General features: G+C 42.1%; 1 protein-coding gene across 1 annotated transcript; it reads left to right on the top strand.

Annotated features, from left to right (window-relative positions):
- The first annotated feature begins 304 nt into the window (after positions 1–304).
- Positions 305–11775, top strand: LOC129824060 (PAX-interacting protein 1-like). Its single transcript, XM_055883353.1, has 20 exons — positions 305–559; positions 1459–1593; positions 1713–1756; positions 1878–1941; positions 2049–2159; positions 2747–3379; positions 3540–4338; positions 4525–4619; positions 4749–4844; positions 5182–5319; positions 5526–5647; positions 5847–6031; positions 6162–6273; positions 8964–9066; positions 9255–9423; positions 9848–9948; positions 10143–10277; positions 10387–10462; positions 10577–10638; positions 11403–11775. Exons 1-20 carry the CDS (start codon positions 479–481, stop codon positions 11415–11417), a joined length of 3276 nt encoding a protein of 1091 aa, XP_055739328.1. The 5' UTR covers positions 305–478; the 3' UTR covers positions 11418–11775.
- Positions 11776–15674: the final 3899 nt, after the last annotated feature.

Genomic DNA, 15674 nt, shown 5'->3' with positions numbered 1-15674 from the left:
CACCACCATGCTTGAAAATGTGAAGTTTGCCCCAAACATAAAGCTTTGTATCCAGGACATAAAGGTTATTTCTTTGCCAATTTGTTTTGCTGTTTTACTTTTGTGCCTTATTACAAACAGGATGCATGTTTTGGAATATTTGTATTCTGTACAAGCTTACTTGTTTTCATTCTGTCAATTATTGTGGAGTAAGCACAACGTTGTTGATCCATCCTCAGTTTTCTCCTATCACAGCCATTCAACTCTGTAACTGTTTTAAAGTAACTTAATTGTTGTCCCCGTGCGCCCCTTTTGAAACGAATGTTATTCTGTCCCACTCCCCTCATCGTCACATCCTCTGGTCCATGGCGCGCGCACAGTGAGATTTGGCGCTAGTGTTGCCTTGAGATGAACATTTGCAGTGGAATAACTTTTTCATGTCCTTTAACTTGTTAGTAATCTTGTTTTACACATCCCGATTAGCATTTTATGGATAGTAATGTCGGATGAAGAACCGAAGGTCCCAGAAGAGCTCTTCAAATATGTTAAATTCTACGTGGTCGGGGACATTGACCAAAAGGTGAAGAGCTCAACGTTAGCTAGCTAACGTTAGCCAACCAATGTTTACCGATAGCCGTTTAGCTTAACGAAAAGCTAACGACCAGTCTACTGTTCCAATTTCACTTAAAATTGATCATTTGTAACCCGAATGGTTTGTGGATGTGCCGTTTGAATTAATACATTTATTGCGATTTACAAATAGATATGAAGTTGTCATTGATCCAGATGAGGTTACCGAACTACCATAGCCAGCTGGATACTAACGTTAGCTAGCGAGCTAGTTTTGATAGCACATACTGGCTACCTAGCTTGCTAACCATTACCCTGGTATTCTAGGGACTTTGTTATCCAATTCAATGCAGTTGGCTAGCAAGACAAGAACACAGAAATGTCCTAATGTTTGAATTGTATGTGTATGGATTACCATAGAACGAGATGGATTGATAATATATTGAGGTGAGAGCCCATCGTCCGCTTGCTGAATTGTGCGCCTGACATTGCGCATGTGCGAGGACATGCCCGCCATTGTAGAGGTGCAGGTTCTAAATTACTGCCAAATAATGGCTTACTTTTACTCTCCTATAACTCCTGTAATTTGATCAATCGTGTACATAGGGTATATTAAAAATCAAATACGTCTTGAAAAATGTAATTGTTCCTCGATTGCGCTTTTGTTTGTAATAGTGTTTTCTGTCATTTACTAATACAGCTGCAATCAACAGTATCTTCTATTGATAACTTCCATTTCAGGCCACCCCATGATTTATGAATAACATCTTGGAAACCTACTGGCTTCCATTATCACACTTTGGTTTGAGACAGGATTTTACACATGGACATATCATGTGCCTATAACTGGTGCAATCGACTCCAGGTGTTCTGTTTTGTTTCATTGGTGTGATTTCATGTGCACTATAGGTTGTCCAGCTCCTAAAAGCGGGGAAAGGAAAAGAAGTCTCATACAATGCCTTGGCTACACACATCATAGCAGAGGATGGGGATAACCCAGAGGTTGGGGAGTCACGAGAAGTCTTTGACCTTCCAGTTGTCAAGGTAAGGGTGTGAATTGTAGATCCCTTTATGTAGTCAATTACTAACAAACCTGTAGCCTTGATGGTGTGAAGGGATGAGGAACAGTTCAACCATTAAACTCTGTTTTCTTTGTTTTTCAGCCGTCTTGGGTGACTTTGTCCGTAAGATGTGGAGACCTGCTACCGTAACCTTTCTTTTTTTTAAACGAGCCATGAGCCATGTTTCTGATTGATATTCTGACACTTAAGCTGAACAAATTGCCTAACACTTGAGTTGAATGACTTCCTTGACAAAAGATAATACAGAGTTACAGGATTCTCCCCAGAGTCGGGACAAATATTCTTCGGTGTCACGGCATGTCTGCCAAAGGTATGTGCCTTTAACTATTATGCACATATCTAGGAAATGGGTTATGGATTCATAGGATGAGTATTTTATAGAATGTTAACATCTTTCTCATGCATTTCTTTGTTTAGCTACCAGAAGATCTCAACACTCTTTGGGCCTTGATCACTTTTTATGGCGGTGACTGTCAACTCAACCTAAACAAGAAATGCACTCACCTGATTGTTCCAGAGCCAAAAGGGGTAATTATTTTTCAATTCTATAAGAGCCATAAAAAGTTGCTTTGTCATTCTTGTGTGATGGAATAAGTGTTTTTCTAATGTAAAATAATTCCAATGCTCTCCTGACTCAAAGGCAAATATAGGGGGGAAAACATGGAGCACATAAACAAATTGGTGAATTGAAGAGTCTTTTGAGAAAGAATGTCTGCATGTTGCTAATTTTAAGATCTTTTGAGGCGCCTGCTGAGGCCTTCCTTGTATTGGATATTTTATTAGCCTTGCTTTGGCTCGGGTATGTCTGATGGTTATTGCAGGAAGGGGATGTCTTGTTTTACTGCTGTCTTTGTGCTCAGGCACCAGGAGGTAGAGCTTGCCTGTGGGTTGTCTAGTCCTTGCTTAACCACTGAGAAATACCTGGACACAACATATCTTTATTACTTCAGGTTGTATTGTAGTAAAACGAATAATCTTGACATCTGCAATATTGATAGCGGTACTGTGTTGGTCAGATGACACCACAACACCAATTTTGCAGTAAGTTACATAGTAAATTATTGTACACCGGAACTGTATGTCTGTAGATCCATGGTGTAAATTGTGTGTTCTAGGAAAAGTATGAGCTCGCCCTGAAGCACAGCAGCATCAAAATCGTCACGCCGGAGTGGATCACACACTCGGCGTTAGACAAGAGCCGGAAGGACGAGGCTCTGTACCACCCCCGGTTGACCTACCAGGAGGAGGAAGAGGATGAGGAGAGTGAGTATGAGTCGCTCTCCGAGGGCAGCTACAGCCCTCCAGGCCGCAGGCGGCCAGGCCCCAGGTCCCGGAGATCCAGCTCCTCAAGAGACGACTCCCCTGCTAGTGGCCGAGGAGGGACCTCGCCCAAAGCTGAGCGACGAGACGAGCTCATGTTCGACGACTCGGACGACTCTTCCACGGAGAAGGAGGAACGAAACCTGAACTGGACCCCAGTAGAGATTACTGGGCCACCCCCGGGTCCCAAACGCAGACTGCAGCCAGGGAAGGACTCTGGCCTGATCAACCTCTGTGCCAGCGTGCCCCCTGTGCCGGGCAGTGCAGGGCCACCAGACACCCGGGCAGCCCTGGGACCCAGTGGTGCCCAGCCGGGGGCAGAGAGGCCAGAGGGCATGGCAGGCTGGAGCCCAGCGGCCAGGACGCTACGGAACATCACCAACAACTCTGACATCCAGCAGACCAGCAGACCCTCCAGCGTTGCACATGTAAGAATACTGTCCTTTAATGTGCTCAAAATCTTTCTTTCTTGCTTGGTTTCTTTTTTCTTTAGTGGCGTAAAATACTTGGAAGTCCAAATTTCCTAGTCCATTTCTAAAAGCAGTGCTAAAATATAAATTGTTTGGTTTCTTACCACGGATCCTACAGAGTCTCTCTGCCTCAACGAAGACATTGGAGCAGCAGCAAACGAACCTGGGCCAGCCTAACACCCAACCCAACCCGCTCCTGTTCAACCAAGTGAAGCCCCAAGGTCAGCAGCAGCTCACAGCCGAAGCACAGCAGCAGTTACTGCAGCAGCAGTCCCATCAGGTCCCCCAACAGCCACAACAACACCCACCTCAGCAGCTGCCACAGCAACAGCACCCCATGCTGCAGCATCTTCCACCACAGCAACTCATGCAGTTGCAGCAACAGCAACCACAGGTTCCTCAGCAAGGTTTCCCTCCTCAGTTGTCACAACAACCGGCCCATCAGTTCATCCAGCAGCAGCAGAAGCAGCCGCACCAACAGCAAATCCACCAACAACAGATATTCCCCCAGCAACAACAACAGCAACCGCCACGTGCATTCTCGCAGCAACAACTGCGACCACAGCAGCTCTCCCGGCCGCCCATACAGCAGCAGCAGCAGCTCCAACAACAGCAGCAGCAGCAGCATGCTTTACAACAGCAGTTACAGCAGTTCCAGCAGCACAGGCTCCAGTTACAGCTCCAACAGCAGCAGAACCAGCAGCAGCAACTCCATCAACAACACCTCCAACAGCAGCAGCATTTCCTGCAGCAACAGATGCAGCAGCAGCACATGCAGCAGCTTCAACAGCAGCAGCAGCAGCATCTCCAGAGCCAGCAGCAGTCGCTGCAGCAGCATCCGAGCCAGCAGCAAGGGTCACTACAGCCTCAGCTTCCTCAAGTGCACCAGTTGTTTGGCCACGAGCCAGGCCAAGAGAGTAAGTTCACTCTTACATAGATTTCAGTCAGTTTCACTTTCTGTTTCAGTTCATTAGAAAAATACATAAAAATACATGAAACAATTGTGATCAGATGAAATACAGCCAATGATCATCATTATGTTTTTAATGGCTATGATTATGATTTGTTTGACTAACCGATCATGTTTCTATTTGCTGCTGTAGTTCCAGAAGATAGCTTCTTGGTGGGCTGTGTGTTTGCTATCGCTGACTACCCAGAGCAGATGGCAGACAAGCAGCTCCTAGCCACGTGGAAGAGAGTAAGAGAAAGACTTTGTCTTTTCATGGCCTTATCTTTATCTTGTATCTGAGCAAACAGCATTATAACTGCATTTGTTCAACTACTATTTTGCCCCTTGCATTGCTGAGTTGTATTTTGTCAATCACAGATTATCCAGGCCTATGGTGGAATTGTGGACTCCTCTCTCAGCAACCGCTGCACTCACCTGCTCTGTGAAACTCAAGTCAGCATCATGTATGTCCAGGTAAGCATCACTAAATCGTTTTTTCATTTCAACTAAAGGGCTCCCGTGTGGTCTAAGGCGCTGCATCTCAGTGCAAGAGGTGTCACTACAGTCCCTGGTTTGATTCCAGGCTGTTTCACATCCAGCCGTGATAGGGAGTCCCATAGGGCGGCGCACAATTGGCCCAGCGTCGTCCGGGGCATGCCGTCATTGTAAATAAGAATTTGTTCTTAACTGACTTGCCTCGTTAAATAAAGGTTACATAAAAAATTAAAGGCCTGTTTGAAGGCCAAAATCTGTTTGTGTGTTTGTCAGTTAGATTAGGTTTTAAATGTAATCTCTTGTTGCTGTACCTCAGGCCCTACGAGAGGGGAGGCGCTGTGTCACTGCCCACTGGCTGAACACCATCCTGAAGAAGAAGAAGATGGTTCCTCCTCACAGAACCCTACACCTCCCCTTCGCCTTCCCACCAGGAGCCAAGCCCTGCTCACAACACGTACGCATCACTTCCTTTTTATCGCACCCCATTAAAAACATCTAACATGGGTTGCTGTCGTATGTTTTTAATTTGAAACAATGATACATTTTGCTTTGGTGTATCATGAGGTAATGACTAGACTTGCAAGCCTATGACTCATAAATGGTGCTTATAGCTTAGCTTCTATACTAAGTCCATTGACATTGCTATCATTCTCTCCTCAGATCATCTCCGTAACTGGCTTCGTGGACTCAGAACGTGACGACCTGAAGCTGATGGCCTACCTGGCAGGAGCCAGATACACAGGCTACCTCTGTCGTAGTAACACTGTGCTCATCTGTAAAGAGTAAGAGATGACCTTGATATGTTCTCACCTATTATGAATGGCATGTAAATGTTGTTGGCATAATCAAGTCATTGGCGTATTCATGTTTGTGTGGATGGGTGTCAGGTTTAATTTTGTGTGTTAATGCTTGTATCATGTCTGTTTTACTCTACTGTAGTAAACCCATCTATGAACTGTTTCTCCCTCCCTGTCCCCTCAGGCCCAGTGGTCTGAAGTATGAGAAGGCCAAGGAGTGGAGGATCCCCTGCGTCAACGCCCAGTGGCTCTGTGACATTCTCCTGGGCAACTTTGAAGTCCTCCGGCAGGTCCAGCACAGCAGATACTCCAACTTCAACCTGCAGGAACCACTCATCCCCAACCAGCATCTGGTTCAGAACCTACTGGGTACAGGGTTCAGAAGTCTTACAGTGGGGGCAAGGGGACTTTATATGGAAGTTTTTGTTAAGATGGACAACCATCTGTTAAACATAGGTGTGAATATAATTACTTTTTCTCCTTTTGGACTTCATTTTAGGTGCTTGGCGGGCTCCTGTGAAGGTTTCGCCTGATGTGTTGGCGGCATTGCAGTTGCAACAAAAGCAGAAACAGTCTGAGTCAAACTCCCAGCATCCAAATAAGAAACCAAGGTGAGACTCCATCACCCTAGTTTTCACAGTGGTGTGTAGCATGGTATGAAGATGAGTTAGACAATCTGCAGAATTTGTTTCTAAAAATACATCTTTCTATATTGGGATATGTTGTGACTTTCATTGATCTTATGACAGTTGATTAGATAAATAACAAACTGTTTTAATTGTTATCCCATTTAAATTAATCATGTAACAATTAACTCATTAGGAATTTGGGGCACCACGAGAGTGTGTTGTTCGTTTAAGTTCATATTTATATCCAAAAACCTCTGTTTACATTGGCGCTATGTTCAGAAATGCTTCCAAAATATCCAGAGAAATTGCAGAGAGCCACGTCAAATAACAGAAATACTCATCATAAACTTTGATGAAAGATACATGTTTTACATATAATTAAAGATACACTTGTTCTTAATGCAACCACTGTGTCAGATTTCAAAAAGCTTTACGGCAAAACACAATATTCAATCATCTGAAAACAGCGTTCAGCCACAAAAGCAAGCCATACAGTTACCAGCCAATTTGTGCATTCAACAAAACTCATAAAAAGCGCTATAAATCTTCACTTACCTTTGATGATCTTCGTCGGTAATGTCCATCATTTATGTCCAAATAGCTATTTTTGTAGCGTGTTTGGTAAACAAATCCAACGTCAGGGAAGCGCGTTCACTAAAACCTGACAATGTCAAAGTTCCGTAACAGTCCGTAGAAACATGTCAAACGATGTATTGAATCAATCTTTAGAATGTTTTTAACATAAATCTTGAATAACGTTCCAACCGGAGAATTATATTGACTTCAGATGAGCGATGGAACAGAGCTCCCTCTCATGTGAACGTGCATGGTCAAAGAATGGTCAGGTCATGGCAGACCTGACTAATTCCCCTCTTTCGGCTCCCCTTCACAGTAGAGGCATCAGACAAGGTTCTACACACGGTTGACATCTAGTGGAAGCCGTAGGGAGTGCAAACTCATCCATATCTCGCTGTGATTTCAATGGGATCTTGGTTGAAAATCGACCCGCCTCAGAATTTCTACTTCCTGTTTGGATTCTTTCTCAGGTTTTTGCCTGCCATTTGAGTTCTGTTATACTCACAGACATAATTCAAACAGTTTTAGAAACTTCAGAGTGTTTTCTATCCAATACTAATAATAATATGCATATATTAGCAACTATGACTGAGGAGCAGGCCGTTTACTCTGTGCACCTTTCATCCAAGCTACTCAATACTGCCCCTGCAGCCATAAGAAGTTAAAGGGTCACCATCTCCCAAATGAACTCTAAAGATCTTTACCTATCACATCCATAAAACAGTCACCGTATTAATCATAACCTTGTATCACATCATCATTCTGAACAGTCGTAACATCCTGCATCTGCAAAAACCCCAGCCTTACTTATAATTCAGTGCTACACAAATTGGTTTAATTATTTATTTACAAGCTAACTAAATGATTACACAAGATAACATACACACTTAATACATTAGGAAAAGGTCCCTAGCGGACTGACACAACATACGGCGGCTTGTTACACAACGACATGGAGAGGGGGAGAGCGAGAGAAAAAAATAAACACTTATCGTTGATACATTTTAGAAACTTTTCTCACAGTAGTCATATATGTTGTACACGAACCGCCGCCCGTTTGGAGTAAGAAATCATGAATGTATTTACATGTGAATGCCTTCGTTCGCTGTGGATCTCTGTCGGAACCAGCTCTCCTTAGGAAGGGTGATGGGCCTTTCAGCGGCACGCTTGTAAGACTCTGATTCTCCAAAAGGGTCTCCTCCTCCTACTGTTGTTCACTCTGGAAGATAGGCTAGCCAGCCGTGTCGACGGGTTCCCATTGGGTGATGAGAGTAGCGTACTACAGTGATTTGAGAAGAGTAGTAGAGTGGTCCCACTTAAATTCACTTTTCTAGATACCTTTCTTTGGACAGCTAATTAGCTGTACCAGTAATTGTCTGAGAGGAGTTTTCTTCTCCAAATCGTGTTGATATTCAGAGTTCGACCACTTTGGACGTGTGCTGCAGCTACACGCCTCTGGTCTAAATGTTAATTTAATTACCAATCCTTTTATGTACTCTAGTCGAAGGGGAAGGTTCTGTCTGGCTGACGCTCTCTGACCTCACTCGGGGCGTGGGTATTTACTATGCAAATTTTATAGGAGAAAAATTATCTCATGGCTCCTAAAATTGCATTCAGGTCTTATTTCATATACAACGTACAGGATGGAGACTTCGTACATGTACTGTATATACTTTTCAAGTTACAGTATTTCCTTTATAACACTTTAATGACATCACAAAATATCAACCCATATGGCATTAGTTTTCTATAGATCACCACTGACCATTCCCCACATTCTTATGTTAGAAATTTTGTTCCAGTATTCACTTTTTGAACGTGTTAGAGTTTCGTCGGGGAAAGTCTGTTAACAAAGACAATCCTTTGGTTAATACTGGCGAGGGAGACCCTAGATCTCCTCTCCTTTAATGTAAGACAGGGTGTGAACTGTCAACCCGGCAGCAGCTCCCTCCTCCCCCCTCTGTGGGTGGGAGAAGGTCTGGTTACTGTCGACCATTGCCAAGCTGATCTGACCTATTCGGATCCTCACAGGACAGTCATGACAGATACAACTCAAAGTTTATCTCCCAATGATCCAAATATTCTCTCAATTGTAGACTTGAGGAGATCGAAGCCCCAACCAAGAAGCTTCCACCAGAATCCACACCGTACATTTTCTTCACTGGCTTTGAGCCAACACAGGTCCAACAATTCATGAAGGTAATTGTTATGTCTATGTTTATGCACAGCTGAGCAAGAGTCTGCAGGAAACAGAAGCCTTTGTTGTGAATTACTGTTGGCAAGAACATCCATCACCGATATTTAGGTAAAAGTTTTTACAGGCTCACATCCGATTCGCAGCACTCTGCCTCTAACAATGCATCCGATGTCCCCTTCTGTCTGTTCAGAGGCTGCACAACCTTGGAGGGGAGATTGCAAAGAGTGCTCAAAAGTGCACCCATCTGGTGGCCAACAAGGTGACGAGGACTGTGAAGTTCCTCACGGCGATGTCCATTGTCGAGCACATCGTCACCCCTGAGTGGTTAGAAGAGAGCTGGAAGAGCCAGAAGTTTGTTGGTACTTTAAAGCGAGAATCCTTAATCGAAACAATAACAAAGCAGTCACCCCGTCTCTGCTTTAGTAAAAAAGCTCAGGGATATGCCTGAAGAAATGTAACCACTCTCAAATTCACAGACTGAGCTATTGATGCAAGGACAAATAATATAGTTTTAACCATGTTTTAAGACTATATGAAATTTGCCCTAAGCTCATAAGGCATTTATAAGTTATGTTGTTCAAGAATCAATGGGTACATATAATAAAGTCCAAAAATGTATGTAGCAACTAAGGATTCTAGCTTTAAGTTGGTATTCAGTTATTAGATAATGGATCTGTGGGAGGGAGTTTCATGTTGCGAGATACTGTTGTGATGTCATCCTTTTTGTGTGTATCTTTTTAGAGTGTGTCTAGCTTTAGAGTATGTGTGTGTTTGTTCATTCAGATGAGCAGAACTACATGCTAAAAGATGCAGAGGCAGAGGTGCTGTTCGGCTTCAGTCTGGAAGAGTCACTGAAGAGGGCCCAAACTGCACCACTCTTCAAGGTTAGTGATCCCATGCACTTGTGGAATCTATCCCCAGTATCCATCTGCCTGGTTAGTGGACACCATGTGTGGATATTTGGAAATATTTAATTGTTCTGTTGAGTCAGATTGATAAGAGTCCATTTGTCTGATTGGATGCATTAGATTCCCAACTGGCTCTTAAACATGTCTTCTGTTTTCTTCTCCCTCCCTAGGGCAAGTATTTCTATATTACCCCTGGAATCTGTCCCAGCCTTACCACTATGAAAGCCATCATAGAGAGCGCAGGAGGAAAGGTGCTCCCCAAGCAGCCCTCCTTCCGCAAAATAATGGAGCACAAGCAGAATAGGGTACTGGTCATCTCCATGTAGTCACAGAACTGTTGTAACTGTGTACTTGAAGATTGACGGAGGTGATCTTCTATTACTGAACTCATGGAATGTTTCCTGTTATTTTCAGAACCTTCCTGAGATCATTCTGATATCCTGTGAGAATGATCTTCATCTATGTAGAGAGTACTTCTTGAAGAACATTGGTAAGAGGAACCTGTCAATGTGGACATGTGCTTTGAATATGGCTGATAGTTGTGGCATCCTGTTTTGACTCCAGGCTAAACCTACCTCTTGTCTCCCCTGTTTCTTCCATACAGACGTTCACAATGCTGAGTTTATATTGACTGGAGTATTGACACAGAGATTGGATTATGAATCATATCCTTTTAAATGCAAGAGAAGGAACGGTCTCCCACTCTGATAAGTACCTATCGGCAGTCTATCAGCAGTGAGATTTTGTGTTTTTCATGCTTTACAGGGGATTGCCTTTCGGATTCCACCGAGCACAGCCAAAAACACGATTGTCAATTGATTGCAATGATTCTTATTGTGATTAATTGAAACCATAACAAAGTGTTCACCCCGCCTCTGCTGCGTGATGGACCTGGTAAAATGTAACCACCTTCAATTTCAGGACTGACCCTCCATGAGGTCAAAATGATAATTTTAACCATGTTTTGAGGCTATACAGCAGGCGTATGCCACTAGATTCAGCTGTGGGACGATTTTTGTCCGGGGGGACAGAAAATAATTATAATTTGTAGACTGCAAGTTGACAACAACTAAACCCAAAATTAGTGTTATTTTCAAATACAATAATTTCATACTTTGATTACATTGGCACGATCACATACGCCTTTTTTTATTTGTGGGAATACTTGGGAACAGACTTCTTAAATTTAACAAATGTTTTACTGAATTCCCTGTGATTTTAGTATTTTATTTACCATTGGAGTAAAACAAGTTTATATTTTGGTTTCTGATGAGGTACGACAGTTGAACTAACCTCATGAGGCATTTCTAAGTTCTATTCTTCAAGAATCAATCGGTATATATCTTTAATTTACAAGTCAAAAAATGGATGTAGCCAATAAGGATTCTAGATTTAAAGCCCTGCTCACCACTTTCCTTAACAATCTCACAAATAAATTCACATGATGGCAAAGACCAAGGAGGAGAAGACTAGAAGTCAGGTGAAGATGAGGGTTTTAGTGAAGTGCATTTTTCCATTGACTGAGGTCCTGTACTGGAGGAAACAATGAAGATGACTGAAACAAGTTGCCATGTACAGTCACACTGCTCTTGATATTTTGCAAGATTTTGTACCCTGTGAATAGATAATCGTTGTTTTGTAGGTTTTTGTAACAATCGCTGATAATGCAAACATAAATTGATGTTATTTTTGTGGACTGAATGTTTAAATTATGGATTGGTTTAAAATAAATTTATTCTATTAAGGTTCTAGCAATTATTCAACACTTTTGGAATAAAATCAGAACTTTGTTGTCAAAATGAATCTTAGATTTCTTTGCTTTCTCACAAATATACCTCTTTAGATATTCATGGAACAGTGCTGAAACTCTTATGCCAGTGGCAAATTTACAATCGCCAAACAAGAAGCAGAGTTGGTTGGTTTCATGTATTGAACCAAACAGCACTGACTACCAAAAGCACTGCACTGACCAGCTTTCCCTGTTTTCACTGACGTTTTCAGTCAGCCTGAATGACTATAGTGCTGCATCGCTCACCTTGGTCATCATGAAAACCTTTGAGCATCTGGTCCTGTCCCATCTCACAACCACCATCGACACCCTCCTTGACCCCATGCAGTTTGTCTACAGAGCCAATAGATCTGTCTGTAGACGACGCCGTCCCAAGGACATGCAAGAGGATATTGTTTGTGGGCTTTAGCTCAGCCTTCAACACAGTCATTCTGGACCTGCTACAGCACAAACTCCCCCAGCTGAACGTATCAGACTCTTATCTGCCCGTGGATCACTGACTTCCTGACCAACAGGTCACTGCACATTAAGATGGGAAAACATATTTCAGAATCCCTATCAGCACAGGGTTGCATGCTCCACCCTCTACTCCAATGACTGCACCTCCAATGACCCATCTGTCAAAACACTCAAGTTTGCTGATGTAAACCTGGTCATCCAAGTAGAAAGGTTGGTGGCCTGGTGCAGTCGCAACAACCTAGAACTCGACATAGTCAAAACTGTGGTGATGGTGGTACACTTCAGGAAATGCCCCCCCACCAACTCTCCCCTTTCGAGATTGATTGCTCAGCTGTCAGCACAGCCAAATCATGTTTAAATTCCTGGGGACCATCATCTCTCAACCTCAACTGGGAGAACAACATGGTGATGAGTGGTGACCAAGAAGGCTCGACCGAGGATGTACTGTCTGCGCCAGCTGAGGAAACTCGAACTCTCTTGGGCAATTTTGGTTCGGTTCTATACGTCCATCATTGTCAATCCTCATCTCTTCTATCACCATCTGGTTTGGGTCTGCCTGCTGCAAGTGCAAACTGCAGCGCATCGTTCGGTCTGCGGAGAAGGTCATAGGCTGTCACCTGCCCACTATCAAGGACCTGCAGAGCTCCAGGACAAGGAAGCATGCAGGTACAATCATTTCCTACCCTGCCCATACCAGACCCCCCATCTTTCAAAGACTACTCTGGCAGACGGGTTAGGTCAATCATTACCAATACCGCCCTGCTCCTGAACAGTTTCTTCCCTGCTGTGGCCCTCATCAACCGGCCATCGGGCTCATGGGGATTAAGTGACTGCATTGGGATGATTACTGCACCTTGTCATCAATGACCTCAAATACTAATCTGCACTATACAGCATTTTCATTATGTACACCTCTGGTCTTCCACACAACACTATATGCACTGTGTAAAATCCCCCTGTTTATATAGATAGATATTCCCACTGCGATCAGCCTAAACTCCAGTGTTATGTTTACTGTACCGATACTGTATATGCTGTATGATGTTTATGTGTACTTGTGTCTATTCTGTTTGTATATTGTCTATTGCTGGCAGCACCTTCACAATGAAGCAAATTCTGGGTATGCGTAAATGTACAGTACTTGGTGAATACAGGTGATTCTGAAAATGAAAAATGGTCTTTATTCTTGATCTTACTTTTAAGACATAATTCCTCAAAGACTTGATTTAATTAATTGTTAATGAAGTATTAAAGTAGTTAATGGTGATAGAAAATTGCTTGCTGTCAGACAAGTGCCTGGAGTTATCTCTTGGCCCCTCTGGTGAGTGAATAGCCTGAGGTGATGCCCTCAAAAACACTCAATTGAATTAGTGCCTCAGCCAAGGTCGTGTGCCAGAAACGCTTTTGGGGAGCTGAGCATGTATAGTACATTTTTTTCCAAAAGTTGAAGTTTGGAAATCTGGAACCAAGTAATTGTTGGTGCATTGTTGATTAAAATTTTTGGTTTATAAATATGGTTTGTGTCATATTAGATATCCTGTACTGTACACAACGCTATTATCTTCTACTGACATATAGTTTTCTTTTGAATAACCTTCATTTTTCATACAGGTATAATAATAACCTTGATATGCCTGTTGTCTGGACCCATGTGTAACTATGGACAGGAGACCCTCTTTCTTGAGACCCTTGGGTTTGAAGAAATCTAGCACTGTACAGGGATTCATAGTAATCTAAAAATAAACCTAGCTCTAATCAAACAAAGGATGTACCAAATCAGTAATAACGGAATTAAGCTACAAGAGGAAAGTCCGTTGAATAAAAAAAGAACAAAGACAGAGGGTACCTACAGTTTGATGAATAGGTAGTAGTTATTATTGAACTAAATACATGTCTATATATGCCAGAGCTTACCATCAGTGCCCTCCTCAAATTAATTGCATAAAGCCTCTGACTTAGAGTATATTGCACCCACTTTCATTATTGATTTAAGTGAAGTCATCAGGTGTCGTGGCACATTTGTGTATGAGGGTACTGTACTATGGTCATTTTGCTAACTAACCACAACAAATGTTATTGGGTTGTTGCTGTATGTGTTTTGGAATGAAAACAATGGTTTGGTTAGTATGACCTTACTGTAGTGTATGTGTGTGTTCAGGTTTCTTAGATGGGGTGACCCGTTGAAAATCATGAAAAAATGGCGTACTATGAAACCTTGCACTAGAAGGATAAGGCTGTCATTCTGTCAATTATAATTTAACAATCTAGCTTTTGGTACTAGAATGAATAGTTGATAGTGTTTTAAAATATGATAACCATTCATGTAAACAGATTTGATATTTTATGAAATTTAGATTGATAGTACTGTCCCACTTCCCCTGAATGGTGTTAGAATAGTGGGACAGGGACCTTTCAAGCTATACAAATTCACAAAATAAACTTTTAATCAATTTAAATGTAATTTCCTTAATTAGATATTCTAAAGTACTGTACATTAAATTATGTTGTTTTAGTTGTTCATAACATTTCAAAATCGAGTCTAAGTAGCACATAAACCGTATAGGATGACAATGGAAGGAAATAACAAGGGTAGGAAAGGAAGGACACTGACGTAAGAAACGTAGGATAGAAAAGATGCTCAATTTGTGAAAGGGGACAGCATTTTGGGAATAATAGAGGTGTTTCAGGTCAAGTAAAAGCTGTGCAGACTCCTTTAGTTATATTTTCACCAGGAGCTTGGAATGTCCCCAAATCAATTTCCCAATAGCATGAAGAGGGTTAGTTATAAGGTCATTGACACAAAATTGTAAAAACACTATGTGTTATCTATAAACCTCTAAAAAATCTCATTGATACTTTAATGTGCTAGGTGAAGTGGGACACTAATGTATTTCTAATGAGACAATAGTGCCCCACTTCATCTACTTAAGTGTCCCACTACAACTTAGTGTCACTTACTGTCACCCCCTCCATATGATTATTTGTTTGCTATCTGCAGTATTGGTGTTTAATCATTAGTCCAAACAGTTGTGTTTTGCAACTAAAACGAGAGTTTATATTGGAACATTTTTCACGTTTGCTTCCATTTTAAGAAACGTCTTGCAAAAGTATCTGCATAATGAATACGCCCTTTAGCTACTAAACTTGGCTATGATGACCCATCTAAGGGCTCTATTTAATCTGCATCGCTTAAACCTTTCAGATTGTGCTATAGAAATCTATTTGTCATTTCCGATTGAGCCGAGATATGCACCGTTTACTGTGAATTCAGTCTCTGATAACGCGGGAGTATTGCCTTTAAATTTCAATCACGCTGTAATGCTGAACTTCCGCGATATGGATTGAATAAAGCTTTTTATACCAAAAAAGGCTGCACTTGATGCACTTTTATTGATTTAGGGAAACAGTGTTAAAAATGAAGACAATATATTTGAACACATTCTACCCTAATCTA

This window comes from Salvelinus fontinalis, chromosome 26, assembly GCF_029448725.1.
Source record: "Salvelinus fontinalis isolate EN_2023a chromosome 26, ASM2944872v1, whole genome shotgun sequence".
NCBI lineage: Eukaryota > Metazoa > Chordata > Actinopteri > Salmoniformes > Salmonidae > Salvelinus > Salvelinus fontinalis.
This window is presented reverse-complemented; position numbering and strand designations above follow the sequence as displayed.

Bases quoted from the DNA above. Each gene is read 5' to 3' on its own strand.
- LOC129824060 (XM_055883353.1), top strand. From the start codon at position 479: ATGTCGGATGAAGAACCGAAGGTCCCAGAAGAGCTCTTCAAATATGTT. The intron at 4,339-4,524 runs GTAAGTTCACTC...TTGCTGCTGTAG, and splicing joins CCACGAGCCAGGCCAAGAGA to TTCCAGAAGATAGCTTCTTG. The intron at 9,949-10,142 runs GTTAGTGATCCC...CTCCCTCCCTAG, and splicing joins AAACTGCACCACTCTTCAAG to GGCAAGTATTTCTATATTAC.